Source organism: Phalaenopsis equestris, unplaced genomic scaffold (assembly GCF_001263595.1).
Source record: "Phalaenopsis equestris unplaced genomic scaffold, ASM126359v1 Scaffold205261, whole genome shotgun sequence".
NCBI classification, from domain to species: domain Eukaryota; kingdom Viridiplantae; phylum Streptophyta; class Magnoliopsida; order Asparagales; family Orchidaceae; genus Phalaenopsis; species Phalaenopsis equestris.
In genome coordinates, this window is record NW_018224767.1 from 90,740 (window position 1) to 103,723 (window position 12,984).

The 12,984-nt window shown below is 39.4% G+C and overlaps 1 protein-coding gene across 3 annotated transcripts in view; it reads right to left on the bottom strand.

Annotated features, from left to right (window-relative positions):
• Positions 1–12,984, bottom strand: part of LOC110036335 (peflin-like) — a 107,307-nt gene that overhangs the window by 4,271 nt on the left and 90,052 nt on the right. For 2 of the 3 annotated variants that reach the window (XM_020740755.1, XM_020740753.1), the window contains one exon: positions 10,247–10,320. The exons of the other annotated variant lie outside the window; for it this stretch is intronic. In XM_020740755.1, the coding sequence (XP_020596414.1) occupies positions 10,247–10,320 (74 nt within the window). The remainder of the gene's footprint in view (positions 1–10,246; positions 10,321–12,984) is intronic. 3 annotated transcript variants of the gene reach the window in all.

A 12,984-nucleotide genomic window follows, 5' to 3' on the forward strand; every position in this document is an offset into this window, starting at 1 on the left:
CGCTCTTCCAAACTTTAAAGCTGAATAAAGAACTCTCACTATACTTAAGAGTAGGAGCTGAGGCAATCAATTCTGTGCTAGTTATTGAGGAATCGGGAAGGAAATTCCCAGTCCAATACACCAACCACGTTCTCTTAAGGGCGGAGGTCGGGTATCCAATTATGGAAAAATCTAACCTTTGCTTTAATTGTGCTATCCCGCACGTTGTGACCCTACTTCCAGACGCAACCCATCCGGGTTATTTCAGATCATCTGTTGAAGTTGGTGCTTGCCCGGCCAAAGCATTTCAACCGATTACTCAAGTGGGGAGTCGAGCTGAGTAAGTTTGATATCAATTATGTTCCTCAGGTGGCTATTAAAGCACAAGTGATCGCAGACTTTCTGGCAAACTTCTCAAAGCAGAAGAGGTTGAATGAAGAAGGTCAAAGTGACCAACATGAGTGGCTCTTATACGCGGACGACGCCTCAAACAGAACCAGAGTGGGACTAGGGCTTGCTTTAAGCAGTCCTACGGGAGAACGCTTGTACAAATTCAATGGCTGTGGAATTCAAAGTGACGAACAACCAGAAAAAATATGAAGCTTTGATTGTCTGCGTCTAGCTTACAAAATGGGTGCAAGGATTCTCGTAGTAAAATCAGACTCACAACTTGTCATGAATCAGATAAATAGGGAGTTTGAGGCCAGGGATGGGAAAATGATGAAGTGACATAACAAGACCAAGGCGAAAATTTGAAAATTTGTGCATTTATGGATCGAGCATGTTCGTAAAGAAGAAAAACAAGTGGCCGACATGCTGTTCAGATGTGTTCGCCTGGGGGAACGGGATGACGCAAGCAACTCAACCTGCTAGTCATCAAGAATCTGAGGCTATAGTGGTAGAACGTGAAGAGGACAAAAGCTGGGTAGATCCATATATCATCTACTTAAGAACGGGATACATTGTGGAGGAGGTCACGAACCCCAGGAGATTTAAATTCAAAGTCACGCAGTATTTGTTGATAGAGGGAACACTCATCTAGAAACTAACAACGTCAATATACCTAAGTGCGTAAGAGAAAGCGAAGTGGAAAACATTCGCTGGGATACTCACTTTGAGAAAAGAGGGAGCCATTCAGAAGGGAAGATGCTCGCACACCAAGTCTAGCGGTAGACGTACTTCTGACGAACATTGCACAGTTCCAGATAGAGTAGGTCGGTAGAGAGGAAAACCAAGTGGTTGATCTGCTGTCCAGATATGTTCTCCTGGAGAACGCAACGTCGGAAGTACTCAACTGACCGGTCATTGAAGAAAAAGGCCAAAAGCTGAGTAGATCCACATATCAAGTACTTGAGAATGGGAGATATTACAGAGTAGTTCACAAACCCCAGGAGATTTAAATTCAAAGAAGAACGGTTAGACCAAAAGCTGAGTAGATCCACATATCAAGTACTTGCCAAGACCGTCTAGTTGAATGTGAATAGAAAAACGGTTAGACCGCAGCGCCAACATTGCTCGTCCTTACCCGAAGTTTAAACATAGTCAGTCGTAGCACCAAGAACGCCCGACTGAGCAAGAATAGAAGACTAACAGACCACAACACCATGATCGTTTGGCTGGGCACAAGATAAAAGAGTATTAAACACCAAGGGCATGATCGCCTGACCTATCTTAATGATAGAAAGCGCAACCGGAGGACAGGACTATCTGGCCAATAGCAAAATTAAAAAGTAACAAGCTATGATGCTAAGTTTGCAGCTTGCCCAAACCATTCATTCACATACATGTAATATCCTTTGTTCTAAGATGGATAGCTTACGAAAAAGAAAATAATCAACTAGACGAAAAAGAATAAACAATAAAAATTTCTATTCATTTCTTCAAAAGATGTACAAAATTTTCCTATGAATACATGAGCGTTCTCCTACCCAACATGGCAAGATAGCTGACATTTTAAAAAACAAAAAATAAATAAACAAAGTGTATACAAAAGACCTACGTGGTCGTAGGTCTACCACCACTCCCCTCTTCAGCTCCACCTGGCTTATACACCTCGTCATCTTTGTAATCATAATCGACAAAAAGCTTGGCAAACTTGTCCATGGCTGCCCACTTGGACTCCACTAACCACTCTTCACGAAGCACTCCACCACAATAGCCAGGCCAACTTGGATCTACTCCGACAACAACACCATGTGATCTCCTCTAGAGATCATCCCAGACATTTTATCCTCCAGATTCCCTATTTTTGGCTGTTAGTGCGGCGATAGTTTGCTCATGATTAAGAGCCTTTGCCTCCAACTATGTCGAATCCTTCAGTTTCTTCCGCAGGTGAAGAAGCTCTAGATCGGCTTTTCTCTTGTCCTTTGCCACCTCGGCCATCATCTGGCTAGCAACTTTCCTCTTCTTCTTTTCATGAACTAAGGCCTTCTCCTAACAGAGAGAAAGGGACAGAGCCAGAGCATTGCATCAAATTGTTCGACGTCACGACAAGGTTATTTCTAAAGTTGCTCGTCAATCTTTCACCCCCCCGCGACTACCGAAGGAGGATGTTTGATCTTATGACAAATGACTTGGTTAAACCTGTTATTTACCTTTCTGACACAACTGATATGACTCCAGGCGCAACTGCACCGAAAAGTTTCGAGGAATGCTTAGGAACCATGAGCGACGAAAGAAAAAAACAGGAAGTGCATAAAGGTGGAATAAGACGAGATGAAGTAGAAATTGTTTACCTTGCAAACTTAAAGTGCGTAACAGAAGTCAGAGCAACACGAAGGCAGAACGAAAATTTCATTAAACACACATATTGATGAAACAAAAATCACACACACAGATATATATATATATATATTAATTAAAAAGACAGATACAGATAGATAGTGTGTAAGGGCCCAAGCATGACACTCTACTCACACAATAACCACAAATGGTTCCAAAACGAAAAAATACAGAAAAATACATAAGAGACCTAAAGAAAAAAACCAAAAAATGCCAAAATACGTAGTATCAGATTGCTAGAGAGCGACCCAATTTTGTCTTGCCTCTGCCTCTAATTTTAGCGAAGGAGCCAGCTCATAAATTGGTAAGAAGAGTGTCATTGTCAATAGTAACCAATATATCATCCAATAGGATCCCGAGCTCGAGTTGGCCTCCATTCTTCTTTTTCCTCCTGGAATAAATCTGTCATTGCTCATCCGAAGATTGGCTCACCTGATCAGTGGATTGGTCTAAAATGTGCCGAATATGTGTAGATTGTTGAACATTAGAAGTGACTATTTGTTGTACCAGTTGATCTTTTATTGGATCAAAAGAGCAATCTCGTGTGTCTTGGCATGTAAGTGTACCTTCTTCAATAGCAGTGGATGGTAAAAGCATGATCCGATCTGTACCTGTAGCATGGTGTTCTTCATCAAGAACTGCGGTGTTGGAAAAAGGATCGGGCTGTATGCTCTCAACAGGGATTGTAGGTTGTTGATTTTTAGCGATATCCGACCTTAGATGAGGATGCAAGTGATAACAAATAGTAGAACTGTGGCCAAACATACTACAATGAGAGCAATAAGAAGGCTGTGGTTCTATTTCAACCTTTTGTCAATACCAGTTGTGAGTGATTCCAATTCATACCTCATCCGGAGCTGGTTGAGTGATATCTCTCTAAACTAAAACACAAGTCACAGAGGGTCTGGTGACAGCAAGTGTAGGACTAACAACTTTGAGAGGCTTACCGTAAGCAGCTGCTAAAGTGTAAAGAATTTCCAAGTTGAACAGATGTAATTTTAACCTCGGAAACATTATCTAAATAGGAATGATAAGGGACTCCGCTTTTAGATCAAAATCAACAGTCTACTTCAGAATTTTCGTATGATGGTTGTTGATCTTGATAATTTTTTGAGAAAAAATACGAGTATAATCGACATCGAGAGATAACTGAAAAAGTATATGTCGAGCGTTAAGTAAATCAATATTCCAACTGTCCAACAGTTTCATAGTATCAAAATCTTTTCAAATGATCTCAATTTTTGGGTGACCATAAAAAAATTTCCCCACTAGAGCAAAACGCCAAGAAGACGGGAGAGTACTGGTTTCAACCTCTGTGAGAATAAGAGCAAGTTCACCATTTTTTTATCAAGTTTTTTAATGAACGTGTGATCACCACCACCTTCAAGAGTCTCGTGGAAAGACTGTGAATCATTGCAAGACTTGCAAATACAAAAATCAGTCTCTAAACTTGAAAGAGGAGCACAAGTAGGAATAGAAAAGCGTCGGTAAGTGCAGTGGCATAGGAACGGATCTTTGATGCCATCTCCACCGACAAGATAGTGTCTGTCGGGCAGAAGAGCAAACAGTAGCGTCATCTGGAAGGAGAAGACTGCGAAGAAGAAGTGTCGTCGACTACAACAGACGACTGCAAGAAGGAAGAGCCGTCATCTATGAGATCAGACGTCGTCGATAGGAGACGTCGTCGACTATGGGAGACGAAAGCGAGGGATAATGAGGGCGAGTGTCATTGACTGCAGGTGAAACTTTGTTGAGTAGAGACGAAGCAAGCCGCGACTATGAGGGCAAGCGTCGTCGACTGCAGGTGACGTCGTCGATTATAGAGACTACGCTAGCGAGCTTTAACAACAAAGATGTCCAGCGAGCATCGTCAAGAAAGCTAAGTTACACCCTTTTCACCCAATTATAACCAATCAGTAGAAAAGAAGATTCACCCATCTCAAATTATTGAGCCGGAAGAGAAAACCTTTAAAAAACTATCGGTTGCAGCCTCAACTGGGACATACCCCAACTGAGACAACCGCTTGAAAATTAACTTACCTTCGATCCTAACTTTGTCTGCCCAGTTCATTTCAGCGTACAGTCAAAAGACCGAACTTTGTCCAGGGCTGCGGCTAACTCGACCTTGAGAGACGTCAGCTCTTTCTGAAGGGTAACCTCACGAGCCCGAACCGTGGCTAACTCTTCCTTCAACAGCTCTAGTTGCACATCCCAGAGCTGAAGACGATCAGTTTCTTGAGCCAACAGAGCCTCGAACTCGTGAGGAAGAAGCTCATCCATTCCAGCCGATTCAGGCATGCTGGTCGTTTTCTTCAAATCAACCATCGGACACAGCGATCCATTTTCAAGCGGCCCTCCAGAATGCTTGGAACCCTTAACGGACCGCAAATCCACCATGACACCAGTCTGGGGAACTTCACGTTCAACAGGAAGCAGTCTTCATTCCTTTCCCATAAGAGGGACCCATTATTCAATCAGAAGTGGTGAAGGAGCAAGTTTCTCTCCCAATCTCCTGCTTTACCGACGGAGGCTGAGAAGCGTGTTGAGAAGTACACGCCAAAGAAGTGTCAAGGAGAACCCCTTGCTCATTTATTGTTGGCGCCACCGGAGTTAACAACTCGAAGGCAAGTTCTCGACCCTGCTCTTCCCTCATTTTAGAAACAATAGGGAGACAAATTGTTTAGCACGTCTAATCATCATCTTGACAGCTTTTTCCCATCCTGTGACTTTTCTTCATGGGAAAACCTCCCTCCGCCATCGGGGAACCCTTCGTGGGACAAACATTATTTGAATCCAACAATCCAACCTCAACCATCCGTTCAAAAGTCTTCAGTTCAGATACAACACGTTTTCCGAGTCGTTCAAAGCCGACTTAACCATCTTCTTCATGGCCTGGAACACCAAAGCGCAAGCCTCATCGCTGATGGGTTTAGAAAACTGTTTTCCCTCCATACTCAACACCATTAAGGGTTTGTTTGGGACAGCTGCAGCTTATTGAATAAACTGCTGATAAACAACTGGTCCAGATAAGCCGTTGAACAATAGCTGATTGGATTTTTGATTTATGCTGTTGGAAAATAACTGATTTGCAGCTGTTTCTGGATAAATGATCATTCTACCCATATGCAGTAATAATGTTTGCAACAAAACTGTCATAACAATATATTTGATACTTGAGAAATAAAAAAACACTTCAGAACAGTAAAAAAATAAAATACACACCTCACATAAGAGTGAGTGTCAAGTGTGCTGAAAAAAAAAGTATCAAATTTACAATTAACACTATGATAATATTAATTTTCAAATCCATATGGCATATACGTCATCCTCCAGGGATAGCATCCAACTCCGATCACTATTGGAAATGGAATCTGTCGGACTGTCAGCCTACCGAAAGAAGACACTTCTCCAAACCATCTGCCCACTGCGGGCACCCGTAGAACTTTCTCTCGTAGCTATGTGTCCAACATAATGTCAGTAGAAAAGTCTGTAGTCTGCAGTGACAGAACACTCGTAGGGAGGTCCCTTAAATCCTGGAACTTATCTTTCCTGAATGATTAAAAAATCAATCCATTAGTCATAACAGAAGCTAAAATTACTAAAAAGAAGTAATAAATTACAATTTTTTTGTAGGCATGAGGTCTAGAGGAACTTAGTATAGCAACCTATGAATTTGTCACTACAAAAAAATAATTGACGCTATAAAGAAAAGAGTTCTTAATTCTCTTTAACCCACGTAAAACTAACATCATGTGTGCCACATGTGTATATCACCAAACAAGACCATTCACAAGAGCCTCATAAATTGATGCACTGAAAAGAATAGAGAAATCTAATTGCCTGCACAAAGATTTCACATGTAACACTAAGCAACAACGACCAACATGTCATCCAGAAGAACTCACAAGGTCAAAAGTCTTATCATGGACCTTACAATCCCACAAAAAAAAAACTTAAATGAAAAAATAAACAATGTTAAACACGTTAAAATTGCAAAACCAAAAATATCCATAATACAAATGACATAAAATATACTCAAGAGTTCATAAAATAAACAAGAGGCGTCCAATCAACATCGAATATCCCAATAAACAAGAGGATATCCCTTACAAAGGTGGTATCCGCTCTCTGAATTCAGCCAACTCTACGACACCTTTTCATGTGATTCCACTTTTGACTGTGATACAGATTGTCCTACGTGAAATTTAAATGCTTCTGGAGGGACCTGCATGTGATCATCGTCAGTTAGGGTAAAGTCTACATCTGACCTAGAATGATATCGTCGAATGTAGTTGCGTAGCGTCATCGTGAACACCAATCTGCATTTATTTTGGAAATGTGTAAGTCGACATATCAAGTAGTATGACTCATTTCTTCTTCCACACTCCAAACGTTCTATCAATTACGTAGCATAATGAGTGTCTTTTGTTAAATTTCCTTCCTTTCATGAGGACCACTCCTACATCTCTCGAAATTTAGAATGTGATATTTCGTATCTGAAAATGGCCTCAGATACCACCTTTGTAAGGGATATCCAGCATCGACCAAGTAATATTTACCTTACGCAAAAACCATAATTAGTAGTATACTATTGAAAAAAATGAATGTGATATATAATTTAATGAACCTGGAAGTATGTGGGGGAAGTCGTGTCTTCGGTTTCTTGTCGCACGAGCAAAAGTACGACTATTATGCACATTGTCTTCCCAATCAGCCATCACAAAGGTAAAATACATGTTAAAGTCACATGCGATCTTCAAATTTTGTGTGGATGATTCACACTGTCCAATGTATGCGACATTTTCAGTGTTCGATATTTGCGCATCGACGTGGTTTCCGCAATCATTCCAATACAGTCATTTCAGATTAGTTAAAGTTGTGATTATCACGTAACTAATTTTGTCAGCTTAATGTAATGTGTTTAAAAGAATTACTTTGAAGAATGACATATAACGTGGGAGCTTCCAAACTGATAGGAGCTTCCAAACTGATTGAGAAATACATGTAAATTGTCTTTGATGAATGCTAGAATCACTCCATCGCTCATCTCATTGATACATCATGTAACAAGCACATCACCCACACCTACCAAAACAGCCTCCACAGCCACCATTAGGCACATCAACTACAACCACCAACACAGCCTCCACATGGAACCAACAAGCACAACACTCATAGCCACCAACACAGCCTCCACAACCATCAACACACACACACATCTACCACCAACCCACAGGACATCACCACAGTCTCCATCCAAAGAAACCATACCAACGAAGCAACCCTAAATAGCCATTAGAAAAGGTTAATCACGTAAAGCCTCATGCACCCAATTTACTTCATATATTATCCAAAAAACATAAAATATCCCAATGAAATCTACAAAATCGGGAAAACACAAAGAGAACCATTGCAATAAAAAAAAAACCTCACAAAATGCATATAGAGAAAAAAATGCATTAGAGAGGCCCCAACCAGAAAAACTGAGCCAACTCACCAGCAAGCAATCGAGAAAACAAATCTGCTACAAATACGCCTTATAGAGGTCCAAATGAGCGGCTTCCACTGTAGGAGAGTGATGAAAAAGAGAAATGATAGAGGATGACACCAGCAGGACACGTGACGCCGTGAGTGAAGGTGTGGGAAACTGAATCTGGGATCTCAAAAAAGAGAGGAAGGAGAAAGCTAGGATCTGTCAATAGAAGCAACTAAGGGAGAGGCGAGGGATAAGTGGCCTAGGGCAATAGCTATCGAGCAAGGGAGGAGACAGGCTGAAGGGGAAGCGAGGAAAGAGGAAAAAAAATGTCGGACGTAGGATTGAAGACGCGTGCCGCGGCGTCGATCCAGCGACCACATTTATTAAAGAAACTCGGATGGTGTTTTAAGATATGCAGGTAAAACGCAATAAATAAACGCATGAGATGCGTTTTCAAAATGCAAACGCAGCAAATAAACTGCCCCAAACATACCCTAAGAAGGTAAAGACCAACCCGAAGGAATGCCTGAAAGATAAGCCCCAACATCTCATTTTTTTTATTTATAATGATCTTGGCACTGAAATCTAGTAGTTAATTATTGCACATTAAATAGTCATGAATACCACAAACTTGTTCAAAGAACCTAGATTTCATTGTCTTTATCACACCTATCACTTTTAATGAGCAAGAGAATTGAAAATTTTAATATGTACATAAAAAATGTGTCAACACAAATCTCAAAGACATCCCACGACTAGCAGAAGAGGTGATGTGGCATCGTGGGATCCACCAAGGATGACCAGGACCGCAAGCTTAGCCGGCTAGCTTCTATGTAGATAACACTTCCCGAGAGGAATAAGAACAGATTATCTCCAAAAAAATCTATCTGAACGAACTTATATGGTCGAGCACAGTGCCCTCTATTGTGACCATGTCGAGTGAGCGGGGCAAACTGTCCTATTTCAAAGCTATTGGCATCAGTCCTTACCAAGTGGACATCCGACCCAATGACCTCCCGGCTTAATGGCCACCTAGTTCAATGATCGCCCGAACTAACCATGACCGTTCGAGATTAGCTAGCCTAATGGCGGCCCGACAAAATGACCACTCGACTGAATGGTAGTTTGACCCATTCGTTTGGACATTCATGAGCCCCCATGCCACATTTATGTACAAAATAAAGTACCCTCGTCGTACCTACATATACTAAGGGTACGACCCCCATCCTTATAAACAGGAGGTCTATTTCGCGACTAAAGATTACACACTTTTATTGTTCACTAATCTTTCTGATCTCTTTCTTTTTGACGTGCTCTATTCCTTCGGTGTGACTCTCGGACATATTGGGTAATAAAATTGTCATATCAAACACATATAGCAGCGTACGCTTGTCTCTCATGTGTTTGGATGTGATATTTTAATTAAAAAAATAAAATGATAAATAGATGTGTCCAATAAAATTATTATGAATATAAATTTTAAATTTAAAGAACATTTTGTAAGCAAATTAAGCTAAATTATTTTTATTGAAAAGTATACTATTTAAAAAATTCATTTTCCTCACATAAAATATTTTATTTTTACTATCATCTATTTTCCTTTAATGGCTACTTTTAGTTTTTTATTAAAAAGCACAATTTTCTCAACCTCAAGCTAGCCAGCTATGATATCAAAATATAGTTTATTTAAAATTAAGTTTAAGCATTTAATAAATCTAAATATTCTTTTTTATTTTATGAGCGAATGGAATAAATTTATTATTACATAAAATAATTTTATTTAATTTATATAATTAATACGCAACTTCTTTATATTTTTAAAATATAATAGTTCAAATTCTATATTTTTAGTAACAGAAATTTTATGTTTGCATCGATAGCATCGTAGAAGGAACGGTGCAATACATATTTTCTAATTTATGCATGCAAAAGAGCGATGGAAAGAAAACTAGATGGCAACATATGGCAATTGCAGTATAGTTGCAAGGAAAGGATGAGGAATTTACTCACTGCAATAAACGAATTGGTTGAAGTCCAAAGTCACTCTTCCCTGCTTAGTTGCGTCGAAGGAATTAAAAAGATTTCTGCAAAAGTACCGAAATCAGAAATGAGCTTAGTCAAATATCGAAAGAGCCCTTCGGGTTGCTAATATTTTTCATTTAGAACTTAATTTAATTTTTAATCCTATCACCGGAAGCTAAAGAATGTTTGGTTTCTATTAGATAACGAATGTTCTCAATAATAAAAAATAGAAGCAAAAACATAATGCATTAAAAGTCGAGTTTCGATTTTAGCTTATTATTTATTATTAGCATTTTTAAAGACCCTCCATTAAAAAAAATAATTTCCAAATAACAGTTCAGATTATTAATTTTTAAGAATAGAGCTTCATACTTTCATTGATAAGAAAAGAGTATAAATACACATTACAAAACTCAAATAAATAGAAAGACATTCAAAAATAGACAAACTAGAAAACACATAAATATGAAAACGAAAGCAAATAAAGGTTAATAAAAACTGCAGCAGAGATTAGACTAATAATTCTAATATCCACTTAAGTTGAAGCATAAATGTCCATTATGTTCAACTTTGATTTGAAACCGTCAAAAAACAGACAAAAAAGATTCTCAGTAAGGATATCAGTGAATTGACTATTAGATAGGACAAATTGAATACAAATCTCTCGTGAATCTAGCTTCTCCTTAATCAAGTGTCGTCAATCTCTACATGTTGGGTGCAATCATGCTAAACCGGATTATGAGCAATGCTAATGACGACTTTATTACCACATAATAGTTGGAGAGGAGCAAAGACCGACAAATGTAATTCACGGAGCATGATGCATAACTAGAGAACTTCACAAATATCTAAGAACATGGAGCAAAACTCGGCTTCAACACTTTTCTAGGCCACAAACGACTGTTTTTTATTTTTTCGCGTGATAATATTTCCCCACACAAATGAGCAGAATATCCCGAGGTAGATTGTTGATCATGGACGAATCTAACACAATTCACGCATATAAACAGTAATAGAAAAAGAGGTGTGGCGCGAGAAAAACAAACTTGAGTCTGGTGTTCCTTTTAAGTAGTGAAGGATCCTGTGAACAACTCGATGATGGTGCTCATAGAGATCATGTATGAATTGACTCACAATATCTACTCCGTGGAAGATGTTAGAGCAAGTATGGGCGAGGTAAATTAGTTTCCCAACAAGATGTTGGTAGTGAATCTTCTTCACCAGAATCGCATTAGGAATATCAACTAATTTCTCATTGGGATCCATTGGGACAACAACTGGTTTTGCTCATTCGGTGTTTATAGATCAAGCACATATTTGTGCTAAGACAAACAAATGCCCCTAGATGACCAAACAACTTTCATGCCTAGGAAGTACCAGAGCAATCTCAAGTCCATTTCAAATGAAGTAGCAATAATGCCTTTTAGAGGCTCTAATGTTAGTGTATCATCACCTGCGAGCACAATATCATCGACATATACAAAAATAATAGCAATTTGGCCGTTAGAGGAATGTCGAAAGAAGAGAGTATGATCTGATTGGGCCTGAGAAAAACCATGACCCATTACCATTTTTGTGAATTTGTTAAACAGACCCTTGAGGATTGCTTCGGTCCATAGAGGGACTTTCGTAGTCGACACACTTGCCTCAAAAGAAAACAGAGTCAAACCTTAGAGGAAGGCATATGTACACCTCCTCTGTGAGATTCCCATTTAGGAAAGCATTCTTTACATTCAACTGGAGCAAGGGCCAAACCAAATTCACAGCCAGAGAAAGTAGGACCTGAATGTTATTTAATTTAGCAACCGAACCAAATGTCTCCTCATAATCAACTCCATATGTTTGTGAGTAGTCTTTAACGACTAACCGAGCCTTGTTGCATTCAAATGATCCATCATAGTTAAATTTGGTGCAAAAAATCCAATGGCACCCCACTGTTTTTTTACCTAGAGGAAGATCCACCACATCATATGTATGATTTCACTGATGGGAATTCATCTCATCCATTATTGCAGCTTTCCAAGAAGAGTCAACTAATGTTGCTTCAATAGTGGACGAGAGATGATGATCCGTGGAGGCAGTAGCAAACGCTTTGTAGGTTCGTGATACACTGTGGAAAAGATATTTTTCATGGAATAAAGAGAGCTTGACTGATTACATACCTTAATAACAGAACTCACCTCTTCATTCAGAGTGGGTTAGTTTTAGGGATGTCGCTCAAAGTGGATTCCAGATCCTGTAACGAGGTAGCGGGATCCAAAGTAGGAACATTAGGAAAAGTGCACCTAGTATAAACACAGAGGATAAGTGGAGGTTTTGGTTGTCTAGTAGGTGGCAGATGTAGAGAGGCAGAGGGCTCCTTGCGTATAGTGGCTGGAGAAATATCCACAAAGTTCGGATAAGGAATATTGTATAAGAAATCAAGATTGCCCTCACTTGAGGCAGTGACAGAGAAATAGAGAATAGTTTCAAGGAAGGAGACATCAGCACTCACAAGGAGTATTTATGGTAGGATTAAGACACTGATAGTCTTTTGGAGTGGCAGAATATCCGAAGAAGACACATTTTACAGACCTAGTATCAAGCTTACTATGAATAGGGACAGCGCTCCAAACAAATACCGTGCACCCAAAATATTTTGCTTCAAGAGTGGCGAAGAACCAATTGATAGAAAAACATGATATCAAGATGGCTAATGAAGTTCTAAATTTATGAATTTTTGTGGG